The sequence below is a fragment of the Xiphias gladius genome, chromosome 16 (assembly GCF_016859285.1).
Source record: "Xiphias gladius isolate SHS-SW01 ecotype Sanya breed wild chromosome 16, ASM1685928v1, whole genome shotgun sequence".
NCBI lineage: Eukaryota > Metazoa > Chordata > Actinopteri > Istiophoriformes > Xiphiidae > Xiphias > Xiphias gladius.
Genome location: NC_053415.1, coordinates 7,837,501 through 7,856,758, shown reverse-complemented (window position 1 = coordinate 7,856,758; position 19,258 = coordinate 7,837,501). Strand labels below are relative to the sequence as shown.

General features: G+C 38.1%; 1 protein-coding gene across 10 annotated transcripts in view; it reads left to right on the top strand.

Annotated features, from left to right (window-relative positions):
- The window catches only part of pard3bb (par-3 family cell polarity regulator beta b), a 219,763-nt gene that overhangs the window by 50,897 nt on the left and 149,608 nt on the right, over positions 1–19,258 (top strand). For 9 of the 10 annotated variants that reach the window (XM_040147956.1, XM_040147955.1, XM_040147954.1 and 6 more), the window contains one exon: positions 7,252–7,346. In XM_040147956.1, coding sequence (XP_040003890.1) covers positions 7,252–7,346 — 95 coding nt within the window. Of the gene's footprint in view, positions 1–5,386; positions 5,494–7,251; positions 7,347–19,258 lie in introns of those variants that run through there. The other variant, XM_040147964.1, reaches the window with a different exon arrangement.

Here is a 19,258-nt window from a genome sequence, read left to right as displayed (position 1 = left end):
ACCTGTCTCTCTCTTGCTCTCTTCACCCCATCTTAGTCAGTCTCTCCGAATCTTCTTTTGTTTCTTTTGTCATCTTTTTTTCCAAACTACTTTTTTTGTGTTACTCACCTCCATTTTCATTGGTTGTCTGTCCGTCCATATGTCCTAATCTTGTGCAAGCGATATCTCAGGAACGCCTGGAGGGAATTTCTTCAAATTTGGTACAAACGTTCACTTGGACTCATAAACTGATTGGATTTGGTGGTCAGGGTCACTGTGACCTCACAAAAAACAATTTTTGGCCATAACTCAAGAATTCATACGCAAATTATGACAAAATTTCAGACCAATGTCTAATAGGATAAAATGATGAAGTGATGACATTTTATATCCAAAACACAAAAGGTCAACTTCACTGTGACATCATAATGTTTTGCAAAAGCAGTTTTCTGGCCATTATTGAATGCAAAAAAACTCAGGAACAGAAGGGTGGATTTTATTTCCTACAACTTGACTGGTTGGTGGAGGCGTACAACCGCAAGGTGGTAATTCTAGTTCTTGTTAACAGACTTTCTTCCTTTTTCATTCTTTCTATTGCCCCTTTGATTTTTCCATGCCTCTTCCCCTGTGTCCCCTGTCTCTCTACTGATTACTGTAGCTTTTTTTCTTTACTTGTCAGGGCGGTAAGAGATATAACGTAGTTACATGTTTTATACTTCAGTGTCAATGAAGTACTCTAAAAAAACAGTAGTGTTGATGAGCAGCACTGCTCAAAATCAAGATTCAGTGTGATTCAGTGTGCTTAACTTAGGAATGATACATAATTACCAGTAGAATGGAAAGGTTAGGTGTTACCGTTGGAGCCAAAGAGAATTAGTGTTCATTTAGTGATATCAATTCGGTATCAGCTGTGTGATATTGAAAAAGTCAGAAAGACAAAAATTACTATTTGTGACAAAGTACAATGACACTCATATACATTAGTGTAATATTGTATTATTTAAGAGATGACAGCTGGTCCTTTCACAAGATATTCACCCTTATTAAAAGTTTGAGAAAATCAGCTGTAATGTTGATATAATGACCAGATAGTTTGAAGCCTTTATTGTTCAGTTGCCGTACAACAGTCGTAAATAAGTGTCATTTAACCATAATAACCCTTTAAGATATAGGAAAAGACAGCATTTAAGCAAGAGCTGAAATGATTTGTTGATTATTCGATTAGTTGATCAACAGAAAAATTAAGTACAACTGGAACTATTTTGATTGATTAACTGTTTGTCATTTTTCAAGCAAAATAGTGAAATCTCTGGTTGCAGCATTGGAATGAGAGGATTTCCTGCCGTTCCTTTCCATATATCATAGGAAGTGGGATATGTTTGGGTTTTGGTCTTTTGGTTGAACAAATAAGACATTTAAAAATGTTATGTTAGGCACTGGGGTCTTGTGATGGGCATTTTTTCATTGTTTTTGACACTACATAGACTAAAAGATTAATCAGTCAGTCAATTATCAACCAAATAATATGCAGATTAATTGATAATGAAAATAATCCCTACTTGCATTTAAAGCCATTTTTGCAGATTTTCCATTAATAAAAATCCAAGATGGTATCCAGCCTCTTATCAATACAATATTGACATGTAGTCTACCTGTATGTAGTAGTATTACTCAAGCTAAATAGACGATAGTGGGGATTACTCGGTGATATGTGTGGTTAAAAAAAATTATAGATTATGGAATGCTTACAGGTGTGTAGACAGAATAGCAGCACTGTTAGACACTGGTATTTATCTTAATATGCCGCTGGACATGGACCACATTGGGGATGTGCGCAATTAGTCAACTGAACAATTAAACACTGCTCCCCTTGCTAGACGGCAACCGAAATGTGGAAAGTGGGACAAATGACACCTTGTAAAACCAGCTTGGTTTGGAAGTATTTTGATCTAGAAAATGAGAATAAGGTTGTATGTAAGATGTTTCAGAATAAAGAAGGCGGCTGGTACTAGCAATGCTAACATTAGCTACACTTGGCAAACCAATAGGACATCATTTACACGCAGACGCAGTGATCCCGCTCAATTTACGATTAAATTGTGCTCTACTGAGTGTTTTCTTGCTTTTAGACTTGTTGACTTGTTTAATTTTAAATGACCATTTAATCGGCAGAGAAAATAGTTGTTAGAAACATCCCTAGACCACACAATGGAATGTTTTTACCAGATTCTTTGATTTTTGTCTTTTTCCTGTTGATTTTGTGTATTTTTTCATCTTCCTTTTCATTGCATCAAGCCATATTTGTACATTTTCTTTATATCTCACTAATAAGCTTTTCCTGTGTTAGTTCCTTTATTTCTTTATATGTCTCCTTACTCTGACTCTCATTTTTGTGTCTGTCGTCCTCCATCTATTTACCCCCCTTTCATTGCCTTTCCTTGAAGAGATGAATTGATTAGGTTTGATGTAATCCATACCCCCCAGCCAGTCTTAAGAGCACCGAGGGTCCATTTTGTGACAATCAATATATGACCTTACAAATATCATTTGGCATGTGTTCTGAGTAGTCCACTCATTTAGAGTTCCCTTTACCCTCACCACCCCCTTTCTCATTTTATTCCCAGTGGAACTATAGAAGCTAACATGGCAATGTTCTTAATGTATATATGGATTGAAGGGCCCTGTGGATAGGGATAGTAGATTTGAGGAGTGGGGATGTACCACAAAGATCATAAAAATACCTCCAGTTATAAATGTTTCTTATTTGCATATCTTTCTGCAGTGTTGACTTTTTTCTCCATTTCACTATTTCAACTACAGCAGCAGAATAGGTAATAGTATGGTGTGCTTCATCCATCATCTTCTGTTAAATGATGATTTTATGCAGTGGGCTGATGAGATGTGAAGAGGAGGGAGACACTATCATATCTTACCTACATGCGCAGAGTGATCTCCAAATCAGCCACTTATTGGCCATTTGGATGCGTGAACACCAGTGTGTTCACTGAAGGTATATGAAAGGAAGGGATCATTCATTTACTTCTCATGAACTCTGGCTTTCAGATCTGCTTCTTAAAGACGTAATGAACTTAGATTAGTACACACACACATCTCCAAAAACAACATTCAGGAATGAGCTTTATGATGATGCTGCTATAGCATGTAAGGAACAGATATGAACATAGATATGAATATTCACACAGGCTGTGCTGATGAATTTGGATGATTAAAAGAAGTAGTGATGAAATCCCTTTTTTCACACGGTTGATATTTTAGCTTCATGCTTTCTTTGTCATTGTTTCTTTCTGTGACTTTTATTCACTACTAAATGTACAGACCACCACCACAACACTGTATCGCTCTTTGTCTTTTTTTTTTTTAAAAGAAGCAAAAAATGGTAGATGTACGTGAGTTTCCTTGGAGTTATAAATGCTAATCATGGCATCTGTTCGACAAATTATACCTTTAGCATACGCCACACACCAAACTAAACAGGAAGAGCAATGAGGACACCACTATTGAAAGAAAGGCACTAAAAAGCACAGTCTTTCTTGGATAATGCTCTATGGACAGATGTAGAGAACCATAGTAGAGCTCTTTGGGGATACAGTGTTTCAGTTTGTTTATAGGCGATGAAATGAAGCCCATAAGGAAAAGAGCACCCTACCTACAGTAAAACATGGTGGAGGTTCTATCAAGCAGTGGGGCTGCTTTGCTGCTTCTGGTACTTGAGGCATTGAATGTATCAAAGGAATGATGAAATCAGAAGATTACCAAGGCATTTTAGAGTGAAATGTGTTACCCAGTATCAGGAAACTAGGTTTGAGGGTAAGGTCTTGGGTCTCTAAGCAGGACAATGACCCAAAGCACACATCCAGCACCACAAAAGAATGGCTGAAAAGGAAAACATGGACTGCTTTAAACTTGCCAGCAATGAATCTTTATCTAAATCCCATTGAAAACCTTTGAGAGAGCTGAAATTTGCTATTGCAAAAAGGACTCCTGCAAAACTAAAAGAGCTTGAACGCATAGCAGTGGAAGAGAGGCAGAAACTACCAGCAGACTGGTGCAAGAAGCTTCTAGATGGCTACAAGAAATGTTTAGAGGCTGTCAAAAAAGGCTTGCCAAAGATAAATATTAGTGAAGGGTGCCAATAATTGTGTTTGGGGTACATTTTCTTTTGTTCAGTAACCTTGGACATTGTATAAAGTATTTTGATTATACAAAATTGGTTAATTTCCACTTATTTCTGAAGATATTCTGTATATTCTAAATTCTATATAGTAAAATATTCTAAATTCTGTACTTAAGATTCAGGGGTGCCAATAATTTCAGCCAGGACTGTGTGTATACAGCCATAAGGAACCCTATATTTTGAATTAATAAAGTAAGCCTACTTTATTAATAAAAACCTTTGTTTACACTGTTGCTCAATGAAGTGTCAGCTCAATAATGCATGTGACTGCACCACTTCGAAAAAGCACTGCAATGAATAGGCTATCTTTTTTGTTTTCATATAATCATTGCAATCTTTTGGACTAATTTGGCAATCATTTGACAACAGTAGACCTACTGTGCTGCATACGCTGTTAAGAGACCAGCAGAGGAATGAGTGTTGGAAAGGTTTGACAGATAGGCGTATGAGATATTCTTTATGGATTTGACAGTTGTGCTTGGACTCAGATACAATTAGCAGACTACGGTTTCCTACTGAGGAAAGGGTGAGTAGATAATGCATTTTCCCGCCATCTGGACCTTTCAAGTTAAATAATAATCTCAAAGAGTTTCATTTAAATTAATGTCTCTTAAGTCACTATCTATCGCTGAATGAGGTAACAAAATGGTGATTGAGCCTATGGCCCACTGAGGAAAGTATTACAATATTTATACTGTATATTTGCAGTATTACAGATTGGGTGTCTGTGGTGACACTCCCGGAAAAAAACCTGTATTAAGTTACTGCTAATGCAACCCAAACAATTCCTATACTTAGCAGTTACCACCATTGCTCATCAAAAATGCATCTACAAAACAAGACAACAGTCCTTTTCAGCATTAGTGGACAGTGGATCAGTTTTAAATACTTCGAGGAGTAATGGAAGAACGGTGTTGTGGCCCCCCCGTAGCTATTGCTTTGAGTTTGATCACGGTCTGAGTGCTACAAGATTGTCTGGTGTTGAATTAATTTTACATTTTGCACCTAACCGTACCAATAAAGAAATGTAAAAGACTGTAAATGACAGCAAAATGCAGTAGAGAGAGACTCTCACACTGATCTGAAATGAAACCATTGCACATAAATGTGGTAAATAACATAAATAAAATTTTGTTTTTTAAATTTTTAAAATTTTTTTCAAATTTGTTTTTCTTTCGTTTCTTGAGGGGGGCGGAAGGTTCCGTTGGTACAGGCAAGGCAATGGTAGGGGAAACACGGAACAAGAAGGAGCAGCCACAGTGAGTTGTTAGATGAAGAGCTGCAGGCGACAGGCGTCACACCTCCAATTTCTCAGCGAGGTAACCAATTCCTTTAACTGTGCCCTGCTGTTCACAGACTCATGCCATGTGTAGCATAAAACCAGATCATGGTTGCTCACAGAATAATGGAGAGAGGCCAATTCTTTCATAACAGAAAGACTTCTTTATTAAAGCAAAAAAAGTTTCTTTTGCTGCCCTCAGAATTCTGTGACCTCTAGCATTTGTTGTTACCACCAGTAACTACTGGTGTTGCCAAATCAACCAGGACTGAAATCTTTGAGATTGCCACTTTAACATGAGAGTTAACGGTTAAAAATTATTAGATTTGGTGGTTTTGTCTTTCTGAAACGGGTTGCGATATGCTCCACAGCCATTATCCATCTTGCTTGTAGCCTACAGCTCGCTAGGCTATGTTTTTAGCATCTTATACCATCAAAGTATCTCTGATATCTTCCATTTGTGTTTTGGTTGCGTGCGTATATTTTGTTCGTTTTGACCGTATAACAGTAGCCTAGGTATCTAAGCATGTTCGGTCGCCTTCAACACTTAAAGTCACGCTCACAAGAGGTAATTTCTTTTGGTGAGGAATGGAAATGAGATTTATTAAACCTGATGAAAGCACAATCGTAGTTGATGGATGTTTGTAGAGACCCTAATAAATACACACACCTATGCAGACACATTTACAGATATGTTTACATACGCTTGTACTGTAGTTTCCATTCTGCCTTTTACTAATTTTATGTTAAGCAATGTGTTCTCACCAATACAGCCTACTACATTATTACGCTGAGTGTCAGAATGTCTTGTTTTTGTCTGAAAGTACACTTTGACATGTATTGGACTGATGTCAAAGATATAATATACATTATGATGACAGTGTGTAAATTCATTTTGTCAAGCTAAAAACAAAAAAATATTCATCTCTCCTCTCTCTTTTTTCCTCATCACACTTTGACACTTGCAAAGAGACACACACAAAGTCATCTCTGTAGTGTGGCATGACTAGCTTAGTGTCTGTATCTTGTCATCTAAAAGATTATTATTAGACATGAATTTTGCTGAACTTTGACTCCATCAAAATAGCATTAGCAATTTTAAGAATGTTACTTGTGTGTGAGTGTGTGACTGTGTGAGTGTGTGAGTGAGAGAAGCAGTGCAGATGCAGGCCTTCTTTATTCTCACCATTTTGGCACCTTTCTTTGACTGTTTTTTTTCCCCTCTCCCTTATATCTCTTGTTCCATTAGCAGTCTGATAGGATGTAGTCAAACTGAGTCATATTGACAGAGAGATGGGTTCCTGTAGCTTTTACCAGAGGAAACTATAGTTGAAAAGAATGCATGTATGTCACCAAATTTGTCCCGCAGATGCCTCATATAAACAAAGAACTGGGGAAAAGTGGTTGATTTAAAGACTGTAGAACACCTGCTTTAAACATTATCAGTAGTTATCCATTCTAGAAAGACATACTATATAAACACACACACATCTTTGCTTCTGCTTAAAGCAATGTTTTTCAGCCTGTCTAAGATGCAAAACTAAGTCTATAATGCTAGGCTGAAATGCTCATATGCAATAGGCTAGACAAGGAATATGGGGACTGGTCTCAACTTTGTATCATGATGTAGATGTTGTGTCTCTGCTAGTGAAGAAAATCTGTAGAGTATACATTATACTTTGCAATTGCTCTTTAGGTATTCGCTCCAATCTATAATAATAGACCTTAATGGAAAAGAATGCTGAAAGTTATCTTCATATGTCGTTCGTGTTTGTGTGTGTCCTTGTGTTTTCTACAGACACCCCCCTGCTGGTGAGAAGTAGCAGTGACTCAGCCCTCAGCCCCCAGCCGACAGAGACTGAACCGTCCCTCAATGAAGACACCTCTGAGATGGTAAGACCCAAAGGCAATTGAATAAAAAGACACACACAGTTTGAAACACACATTACGATTACAACACACGGAACATTCCTGTGTCACTCAAACCACAGATGCTTTTGTGAGAGCCTAATGGATACACAAAAATTCCCATATCCAAGTGATGACAACGTGCATGATATCCAGTGTATATGATAACCAATACCGAAACACTTCTAAAAGTGTAAAATCTTGCTAATTTCAATAAGAGCCTGCAGTGTTTTCCTGTTCCTTCAATACAAAAATGCTTGATTGATCAAGCAACATACTAATGATTTTGCTTGAAGAAAGATCAGGAGGGTTAAACAAAAACATGAAGATTTGGAAGTTGCTGGATAACAGTGTTGGATAGACTGTTTGATTGACCATTCTGACTGGTATTATCATCCTTAGGCACTGCTTCTAAGGGGAGAAAGTTAGTTTTTCATAATGTAATATGTTGATTTTGTGTAGTCTCCTTTCTCATAAAACAGATGTCATGTGTAATATTAATATGTGTAGTCTACAATGCTGAACGTTTGTCTTTTATGCTCAGTTAAGACTTCAGTTTTAGTTTCAATTCCGGTATCCTGTTGATATATTTTTTTTACCGGCTTTTGTCCCCCTAGATAAAGAATTGCCTCGCCTAAGAATGGAAATGTCTGACATGTTATAGGTCCGTCAGAGTAGGATTTTTAATGATTTTGGTGATCCACTAAGCTTTTGTTGAGCACCTGTGTTGGGTCAATATTTCAACTTGAACAGAAGGAACAGAAGAATTTAATTGAAACATTGCTATCAAATTTACTGACGGCATCCATTATTCTTAGACAGTAAAATTGTCTGTTAGACCTCCTATAAACTTTCCTCTAGTGTCTTTAAGACACACTCTGAACGAAAGAAATGTCTTAATAATTACTACCATACGCACCATCTACTGATTTTAGTTGCTTAGCAGTGCAATAGAATCTCAGTGTATTTGTTTAAAATGGTGTATTGGTTTACTGAGTCCCAACATATTGCATTTTTGCTAACATTATTCAGATTATACTTTTTCAAGGAGTGTACAAGCCAAACTGATTTTTATCATGAAATTTCTTTCCCGTAGTGTTAAGTCAGCTTTTTTCATGTGCAACTATGTGTTTCTCAGCTTTTGTAAGATATTGATTTAGTATGATGAATCCTCATGGACACTATGAGCTTTCCTCTTGTGCTGTGGTAACCTAATTGGCAGATTTCCTTTAAATATGCTAAGCACATTAAGACTCCAAAGGTGCTAAACACTTGGATTTTGATGACCCTGTGGTCTTTCTTCTAGCAGCATTCCCAGGACAAACTTAATATTTTTCACATCACTGTTGGTAAAGCTCAGTGAATAGCAAATTATTGATATAGTTTTGTGGACTTTCAGCTTTACTACCTGGTAATGTACAGCTGGCATGATACAATTTTGACCCAAGGTTTCATAAAATTCCCAGTTTTTTCAGTTTGGAGGCATAGGTAAAAAGTGCTTACAAAAGTCCAACTACAGAAATACTGCTTGCCATATTTGTTTAAAATATGTCTGATATATCTTGTTTGTGTCAGGCCTTTTATTTTCTATATTTCTAGTTAGGAAAGCCTCACACACACTTACTGTGCATTGATACAATGAGAGTTTTATTGAAATAAGCATGCAGAATAATTACATAGATAAGCGATTAACAACGCTTTAATTTGTTTACTGAACACTGTACCGATTTCTTTAATTTGGATAATACATACGTAACCTAAAAATTTATAAATGTGCATAAACCTACAGTATTTCATTTCAAACAAATTATTTTAAATTGGAACAAATATCAGCATATGTACTAATAAAACAGGTAAGGAGTAATTTTTTTTTGTTTTTTTTGCCTCAAGGTCAACAGTGTGTGTTTGTGTGTGTGGTGGTTACATGTGTCTAAGGGTTGGAGGGTGAGTTGTGCTTACGTATCTTCATGTCCTTTCCAATTCAGTCACACTTTGCCACTTCAGACTCCACTAACAAAGACGAATGACTCTTTAGTTATTCTTCTCTCTTTTCATCCTTTCTCTGCCTTTCATAAAAGGGCAGAGGGTAACCACTTGTTCCTTTCTCCTTTTTCGTACTCTGCTTCCTCCTCACCCTCTTCTTCTCCTGCCTCCTAACTGTTACTGCCAGTTACTTCACCTTTTCATCTTTTCTTTTTTTTCATATTTTTAACATCTTTGTCCAAATGGTTTCAGTATTAATTATTTGGGTGCATGCCTAATATAAAGCCAACAGAACTTAAGCTACTATTAATCTCACACTAAAAAAACCTGACTTGGTTTCTTAACAATAGTTCATGCTTTGTTCTTCTCTATGAAAACTAATTTTTTACGTGCTTTTATTGTCTGCTCCTTTTATAAAACAGTTTGCTCTCTAAATAAACTGTCCTCTTCCATTCTCTCCAGCTTCAACTTTTCATTACTTTGACCTTAGGGCCTCTCTCTTCTCTGAAGAAGTTTTTTGCTGCATCTCAACTGCATATCTATCCATGTTTCTGTCCTTTGCTGCAACATCCCTCTATCCATTGCATCCATGCATTGCATTAACTTTACATTGCATTGCCTTTACATTGTCAAAATAAACAGCAGCTGTGTTAATCCAGCATATTTTAAAATAAGATTTAAAAGGGACAATAGTGAGTTTTGAGCATCCAGATCTATTTAAAGTGTAAGTATTAAAACAGATACAGACCCTACAATTATTTGAACTCAAACTGCACTGAGAATGAGCTGCCCCATCTCGTTTACTCTGTAAACTCTGTTTTGCTAAATCACCATTGCTTATTCTGAGTTTTCCTTTCCGCAGCCTATAAGAGGAAGGAGACAAATATTTTGTCAACTCTGTGAAAGTAAAAGTCCAAATACTCTCCTATTCCCTCTTCTCTCCTCTCCTCTTCCACCTCTGTACATAAAATCCCACCAGTTATTTTGTCAGCTTCTCTCAGGTGATACTTCTTATATATATTTTACACAAATACACTTGTTTTCAGTAATTTAGTGACCCTATAGACTCATGCACACAGACACGAATTTACTTATGACAATGTGGTAATAAATATTAGAATACAGTGTGCCAGTTGCATAGGGATGTAGTTTTGATGACTTGTTATGGTAGTGTTACAGTTTATTATTCCCTGTAGACGGCTGGACAATCCCTCAAGTTCACTAGTTAAAGGAACTCAACGCCTGATTGGACTCTTGAGTGGTGAGTGCTGTTCCCTTGAGATTTCTCAGTGGACAAACATCCTTCTTTAACCTCACTATATTCCCTGTAGAACAACCTGTGTGCAAGTTCAGTTCTTTTTGAAAATGTGATTGGTTCTTGGAGTTGGCCAATCTCCCTGCTTAATGGTACTGAGTTTGACCTAACATGTTTATGACTAGACAACATGGAAAGTTTAACAACAAAACGCTGTATTTTCGTCTTGTTAACAATTTGATCACTTATTTTACCCTATCATAGTGAATCCACGCAGTTCCTATGAAGATCCACCAGAAATAGACCTGCAATCTGTTTTGATTTGCAGTTTATATCTACATGAAACATGGTTTAGCAGAAATGAAACCTGGGTGAACTCGTCACTAATAAATAGAAACTGTCAACATTAATCTATTTACTTTTCCTTGTAAAATGTAAGTCAAAGCTTAGGAATGTAGATCATGTTGTTCTGAGCTCACCTTCCACTCCTTACATCCAAGCCCTGTTTTCATGGAATGCTATCACTCATGTGTCTGTCAATATGAACTAATAATGGGTGTCAGTCACACAGTAGGCCTATCCAGACTGTGTGCATCTGGGTGTGTAATTGTCGGTACGCCTGCACGATACATACATACGCAGTATATGTAAATATGCAGTATGTGATTTACATTTACTAATTTGGCATATGCTTTTATCCAAAGGGACTTACAAATGAGGGATAACACCAAAGCTTCAGTACAGTAGGAGACCTTGAAGTAAGTGTTAAGTGCTAGATCTATTCAGAACACAAAGTACAAGGAGATCGGGAAAAGAAGTGCACCGAAAGTGCACAGTAATTGCAAGTTAGGCATGTTGCTATGTTAAAAAGTGTTAGGAGAGGAGGTACTCTCAGAAGAGATGAGTTTTCAAGAGTTTCTTAAAGATAGAGGGACACCCCTGGTCTGATAACATTTGGTATCTCGTTCCACCATTGGTGAACCACAAACAAGAACAGTCTGGACTGTGATTGCCTTGTGTGCAGGGATGGCAATGCCAGATGACATTCCTTGGAGGAACGCATTGGCCGAGAAGGCTCTTAAGCCTGTATGATTGAGTTCAGGTAGACGGGTGCAGACCCAGAAGTCACTCTGTAGGCAAGCATTAGTGACTTGAATTTGATTTAGGTGGCCATGGGTACTCAGTGGAGGTCAATAAGCAGCGGATTGACATGTGCCCTTTTAGGCTGATTGAAAACCGGATGCGCTGCCGCTTTCTGGACCATTTGTAAGGGTTTCACTGTTTGTGAAGGGAGGCCAGCTTGAATTGCATTGCAGTAGTCGAAGCTGTACCAAGAGTTGGGTGGTGTACTGAGTCAGGTAAGGCCTGTTTTTCTTATTTTGTATAGAGCAAAGCGGCATGACTGGGAGACAGATGCAACATGTTCAGAGGAGGATAGCTGGTCATCAAACATGACACCCAGGTTTCTCATGACCTTGGGAGGGGTGAGAGATAAAGAGGAGATTTTTATTTTTAATATTGTGATTGAGAGATTGATTGGCCAGGATGAATAAGAGTTTAGTCTTAGAGACATTTAGTTGAAGGTGGTGTTCCCCTCATTCATGTGGATATGTCTGTCAGAAAGGCTGAGATCCATACCGAGACAGAGGACTTACCTGATGGGAATGACAGATATAGTTGGGTGTCATCTGCGTAGCATTGATAAGAGAAGTCATGTGAGCCGAGAGTTGGCCCCAAGAAGGTGGTGTATATTGCAAAGAGGAGAGGCCCCAGCACCGAGCCTTGGGGGCACCCCTGTGGTGAGGGGATGGGGTAAGGATGTATGTCCTTGCCGTGAAACATTGAAGGAACGCCCAGTGAGACAGGATTCAAACCAAGAAAGCGCTTTGCCTGAGATGCCCATATCAGAGAGTACAGATAGCAGGATGCGGTGTTTCATTGTGTCAAAGGCTGCTGATAGGTCCAGAAAGATAAGGACCAAGGACTGAGCTGCAGCTCTGGCTGCCCTTAGGGCTTCTGACACAGACAACAGAGCTGTTTCAGTGGAGTGACTACTTTTGAAGCCTGACTGATTTGGGTAAAGGAGGGCGTTCAGAGAGAGGAAGTCTGAGACTTTCTTGAAAAGTGCCCTTTTTATAGCCTTAGATAAGAATGGAAGTAACGAAACCAGTCGATAGTTCTCAACTTGAGTAGGGTTGGGTGAGGCCTTTTTGAACAGAGGTGTTACCCGAGCGTGGTGTTACCCACATTGCGGATAGAAATGTGTCCGAAGCCAGTGAAGGATTTATCACGTGTGATAGCGGGCATCGTAGTGTGAGATATGGCTTGGGGGGGGGTGTTGGGATGGAGACCACTGTGCATGTAGTAGGACGGCTACCAGTCACGAGTTTTCATGCCTCGCTCTCGTTGAGAGGGGGGAATGAGAGAAGTTAAACTACACCAGCTGTGCTTGTGTGTCCATTTCTTACAATTCATGCTAACTCCTCAAGTTTCTCTTCTCGCTCATTCCACACATAACATTAAAGCTTTGATCAGAACAAGAGTTTTCTAACTCATATTAGCCTAAGATTTGCCTTGAATTAAAACTACTGTCATATGTGTTTTGCAGCTTAATAATCTACACAGGGTTGTATTAATGGATATCAACATTGACTGAGTTTTTTGTCATCTTTGACCACACAAATTTTCACCGTTGACCAATTGCCAATTGTTTATTTTTTCATGTTGGTTTATATTAGGCAAAATTTCACTGTCATGTTGATGGAGTCATTACTGTCAATGATTATATTATATTCAGTGAGACACCAGTTGATCAAGAGATATGATACTGAATACTGTGTGACTGAGTGCTGAAGTTACACCATTGCTCGGCTGGCTGAGAGTTGGAGTTTCTCCGTTTGCTGTTGTTCTTTCAAAATAAATAGTGCCCTTTTTGCTACATTTGCTACATTTGACTTCTCAGACCCCTTTAGTGACTTTTTTTCAAAAAAGCACCTAGCAAAAAATCTAGTGACTTTTTGGAAAAACCATAGCTACTTTTAGTATAAGAGAGTCGACAGTATGCCCTGTGAATGCGGTCAGGCATTCCTTCCGCAGGTACACACCTCTACGTATCTGATAAAACTGACCACATGACAGCTGAGATAGATATGAATGAGCTTCTAAATCTTTCTCCGAGTCATCATTTTACAACTAAATACAACGGAAATCACAGCACAGTCATTGTCTTTAATTTATGTGTATGGTGATTTTGTGAGACAACACTGCAGGTATAAAATCAGGTTTTTAGCAGTGCAGAGCAGCAGCTTGGAAATGGCTTTAAAGTGACTGCTGGTTAACATGTAGTCTTAATGGGTCGCATTTCAGGCACAATTTTTTAGTCCTGGCTGAAATTATTGGCACCCCTGAATTTTGAGTACAGAATGTAGAATATCTTCATTAATTAATGCAAATGAACTAATTTCATTTAATTGGAATATTTAATAAAATATCCAAAGTTATTGAACAACAATGACAAAAAAAATGCTTACATATAGTGAAATAAAAAATACACACATAAAATGTACACTCGCCTAAATTATTGGCACACTTTCGTTAAATTTAAAATTAGTTTGTCAAACAAAATAAAAAATGAATAAGAGTCACCTGTGCTTAATTTTCAGTGTTAACATGACCTGAATTAAACAATGAATGATAGTCTTACTTCATAAAAAGGGGCTGATAGTTTCCAGTTTCTTTTTCACAATGGCGAAGACAAGAGAACTGTCTAAGAGCTTAAGAAATGCTGTTATCAAAAAACACAACAATTCCAAAAGCTACAAGACAATCAGCGAAGATCTTGAAATCCCTGTTTAATCAGTTTGTAATTTGTTTGTTATCAAGAATTTTCACAGTCATAAAACTTTTAAGACACATCCAGGACCCGGCGCTAAGAAGAAACTCAGTGAGAGAAGTCTGCGAAGGTTGATGCAGATTTTGGAAAAAAACCCTACGCAACACATCTAAAGAGCTTCAGGCCGACCTGGAGCAATCCAGAGTGGTGGTTTCAGCCAGTACCATACGCTGCAACTAAACCAAGTAGGGCTACATGGGCAAAGGCCAAGGAAGACACCACTATTGAGAGAAAGGCAGAAAAAGGCAAGACTTATGTTTGCAAAAACATTCATAGATAAACCACAGTCTTTCTAGGATAATGGTTTACAGACAGATGAAACTCAAGTAGAGCTCTTTGGCAATGCAGTGCATCAGTTTGTTCATAGGCGATGAAATTAGGCCCTTAAGAAAAATAGAACCTCACCTACAGTAGAACATGGTGGAGGTTATTTCATGGTGTGGGGCTGCTTTGCTGCTTCTGGTACTTGAGGCATTGAAAGTATCAAAGGAATGATGAAATCAGAAGATTACCAAGGCATTTTAGAGTGAAATGTGTTACCCAGTATCAGAAAACTAGGTTTAAGGCGAAGGTCTTGGGTCTTTCAGTAGGACAACGACTCAAAGCACACATCTAGCAGCACAAGAGAATGGTTGAAAAGGAAAACATGGACTGTTTTAAACTAGCCAGCAATGAGTCTTGACCTAAATCCTATTGAGAATCTTTGGAGAGAGCTGAAATTCGCCACTGAGAGAGCTTGAACGCTTAGCAATGAAAAAGTGGCAGAAACTATCAGCAGGTAGGTGCAAGAAGCTTCTAGAAATGTTTAGAGGCTGTCATTGTTGCCAAAGGTTCTGCAACCAAATATTAGTGAGGGGTGCCAATAGTTGTGTCTTGGGTACATTTTGTGTTTGCAATATTTCAATACTATGCACATTTTGTGTTTTCTATTTTCTTTTGTTCAGTAACCTTGGACATTTTATTAAAATAGTTTGATTGTACAAAATTGGTTAATTTGCCTCTATTTATGAAGATATTCTAAATTCTGTGCTTAAAATCCAGAGGTGCCAATAATTTCAACCAGGACTGTATACTTCTTCCTTTGTCTGACAACGGAAACAGAAAAACGTAAATGAGAACAGCTTTATCAGGAATTCAGCTGTATTAAATAACTGTATATGTGAGCACAAAGAGTAGGAGAGAAGTGAACAGATTAGGGCTGAAACCGGCTGACACAAGGCAGAATGCAAATATGACATGATGATGTAATGTATATGCTAATTAGCCTATTATATCATCTAGTGACATTTAGTGACTTTTCAAGCAGGCTTTAGCTACTTTCCATTGAAATTAGTTATTTACACTGGTTTCTCAACAGTTTTCAGCTACGTCCACAATTTCATACATTGACCATATGCGGTCCTGCCATATATTAGGTTTTGACCTAATCTTGTTGTTTTCTTCACTATCACTTTCTCTTTCTTACACACACACACACACACACACACACACACACACACACACACACACACACACACACACACACACACACACACACACACACACACACACACACCACACACACTCAGTCACTCACTCATAGGTCTGTGTCTTCTCAACCAGCCAGGTTCAGATAGAGGTAATGGCTCCAGGTAATTGTTCAAATTGTCACTTGGCCTTTTGGTGAGAGCGATGAGGGGGAGAAAGTACTCTTCTTGCAGTAATTCTCTCTGTCTGTCTTCTCTCTCTGTCTTTTCTCTTACTCCCTGTCCCCTGTCCTTATTTAATTTCAATCTAGAAAGATGTACTGGTGCAGCTCTTCCGTTGTAAATGCCAGGCACAAATGAGTACAGTGAGCAACAAAATCACTCTCCCTGCCCCTCTCTCACTTTCTCCCTTGCTTACAACACAAACACACACACACACACACACACGCACGCACGCACGCACACACACACACACACACACACACACACACACACACACACACACACACACACACACACACACACACACACGCGTACTTCTTTCTTTGTGAGGACAGTCGTTGACATAATGCATTCCCTGGCCCCTTGCCTTAACCTTAACCAATAACTACATGTCTAACCCCAACTTTTACACTAACCCTAAGCTAAACCTGATTGTAACCAGAACCCTAAAACCAGTCTTAACTGTCAAACAGCCCTTATAAGGTGTGTCAGAAAGTGTGCACCGGCCAAAATGCCTCACTGCATAGGTAGGAGTAGGTTTATAACTCTAACTGGTCCTCACAAAGATAGACAGTACAAGTATATACACACACACACACACACACACACACACACACACACACACACACACACACACACACACACACACACACCCCCTGGGTGTAGATTAGTTACAGTGTTATAATCAACCTGGGAGTATTTTTCTTGCCTAGAATACTACTGGGGCTAATAAGGCAGTATAGCACTTCTTTATCTTGCTACATCTGGGTGAGTGTACACGTGGCACATTTGTCTACTTGTTTGTGTCACGGCTTTTGTGCTGGCACCCTTCATGAATGTTTGTCTGTGACAATTTTGTATACCTGCACGTGCGCCTATAGACGGCTTTTTTGTGAAGGTGTCTGCTCTTTTTTGTTTACATCTTTCCTGTTCCTCTTTGTGCTTTCCCCAATGCTTATGTGTGCAATTAGAGAGCTGACCTCATATTCATTAAGAATGCCAAATGAATCTGACATGTAATAAACAATGAAGTAAGAGGAGGTTACTTTTTTCAATCGGTACCACTACTGATACTTTGAGGAAGTAAATGTTAATATGGTGGTATTTATGTCCTACTTAATAAATTCATTTAATAAATTTATTTATTCATTGTAACTCCATTATTTGAATAGAAAAGAAAAAAAAAAACAGACACAAAACAAGACTAGATCAAAACTTAGTATATGGCTGGACCGCCCTGTGTCTGTTTGCTTCCCTCCTACTTTCTGTTCTCTTATGTACAGTAACTTAGTACAGCTGAATTCCCAATAAAGCTGTTCTCATTTAAATGTGTTTCTTTTTCTGTTTTTGCCCTTCTAAAAGACAATTTGCTGTGATTTTGACTGTATTTACTTGTAAAATTATCACTTGGAGAGAAAGGTAGAAGCTCATTCAAATCTGTGTCAGCTGCCGTGCAGTCAATTAACTGAAAACATAGAGAGGTACGCTAGCAGAGGGAAAGCCCGAGTTTGCGCTTGTGGGGCAATACTGGTGACTCTTTTACCAAAAGTAAAAGGTTTGCCCAAAAAGATGCTAGATTTGTTACTAGGTATTTTTGTGAAGAAAAGTCACAAAAGGGTTGTGAAAAGTCTGTAAATCTAGCAACAAAGGCGTTAAGTTGGCAACACTGCCTGTAAACACCTCTCTGATGACGCAATAGAAACTGTTTGAGGCAATTAATTTTGAAAAAGTGACGGCCAATGGGGACACTCCAACACTCGGTTGCCTGACCAATGATATAACTTTATCACGTACTCAGTCAGTCAGTCACTCAGTCAGTCAGTCAGTCAGTCCCAGACATTCGTGCTTATAGGACTCTCCCTGCTGTTGCGGTCCAGCCAAAAACATGTTACAATATCATTATGTAATTTCTCCTTAAACATATAAACTGTACAAAGATGTGAGTCCTTGAGGGAAGTTAAGAGTTTTAGTAATTGGTATTCAAATTAGGTAATTTTATTCAGTAGAAGAAAATAATTGTATTTTATATTTTGAATATTTTTGTTTAGTTCCCTGTTCAGCTCTCTGGCCCTTTGACATGGTATTCATCAAAACACATATTCATTTCAATTCATCATCCACATCTACAAAGAAATATTTCATGATAGATTACCTTACGTGTATCACTTTCATACAGATGCGCACACACACACACACACACACACACACACACACACACACACACACACACACACACACACACACAAATGTATCATGCTCACTCTGGGAGCATTTTCAGGGAACACTTAGCCTGATTGGTTATTCAGTAATTAGTAATATCACTAATAGTTAACTGTTTTTATCCGCTTTTAGCAATTATTAGATTGGACCAAGTAGACTAAATGCCGCAGCCCATTTATTACAAGCGTAGTTATTCAAGGTAAGATTATCCATCATTGAGTTAAAATGGAAATTCTGTTTCTCTATTCTCCAGTTTTTGGAGGGCCCCTCATGCTCAAAAGTATCGATAGAGCTGTCCAAGGTTGTCAGACTAATGCATTAATTTTTCCCCGCAGTTGTACTGCAGTTGTACTCTATATGCCATATTTCTAATAAATAAATAAATGAATCTTTTGTAATTTATGAGTCTATTTTTATTTTCTTCTGAAATAAAGCATCAGATCTTTCAATCATTATTTCTAGTGAGCTCATGTATATACATAGTCTTTCTTTATGACGCTGTTGATTTGATATACAGTTAGGTCCATAAGTATTTGGACAGTGACACAGTTTTCATAATTTTTCCTCTGTACACCACCACAATGGATTTGAAGTGAAGCCATCAATAGGTGATTGAAGTGTAGACTTTCCGCTTTAATTCAAGGGGTTAATAAAAATATTGTATTAATCGTTTAGGAATTACAGCCATTTTTATACATAGTCCCTCATTTTTAGAGGCCTAAAAGTATTTGGACAAACCAACATAATTATAAAGATAAGGAGTGTTTTTAATACTTGCTAGAAATACTTTGCAGCCAGTGGCTTCCTGAAGTCTGGAACCCATGGACATCACCAAATGCTGAATTTCCCCCCTTTTTAT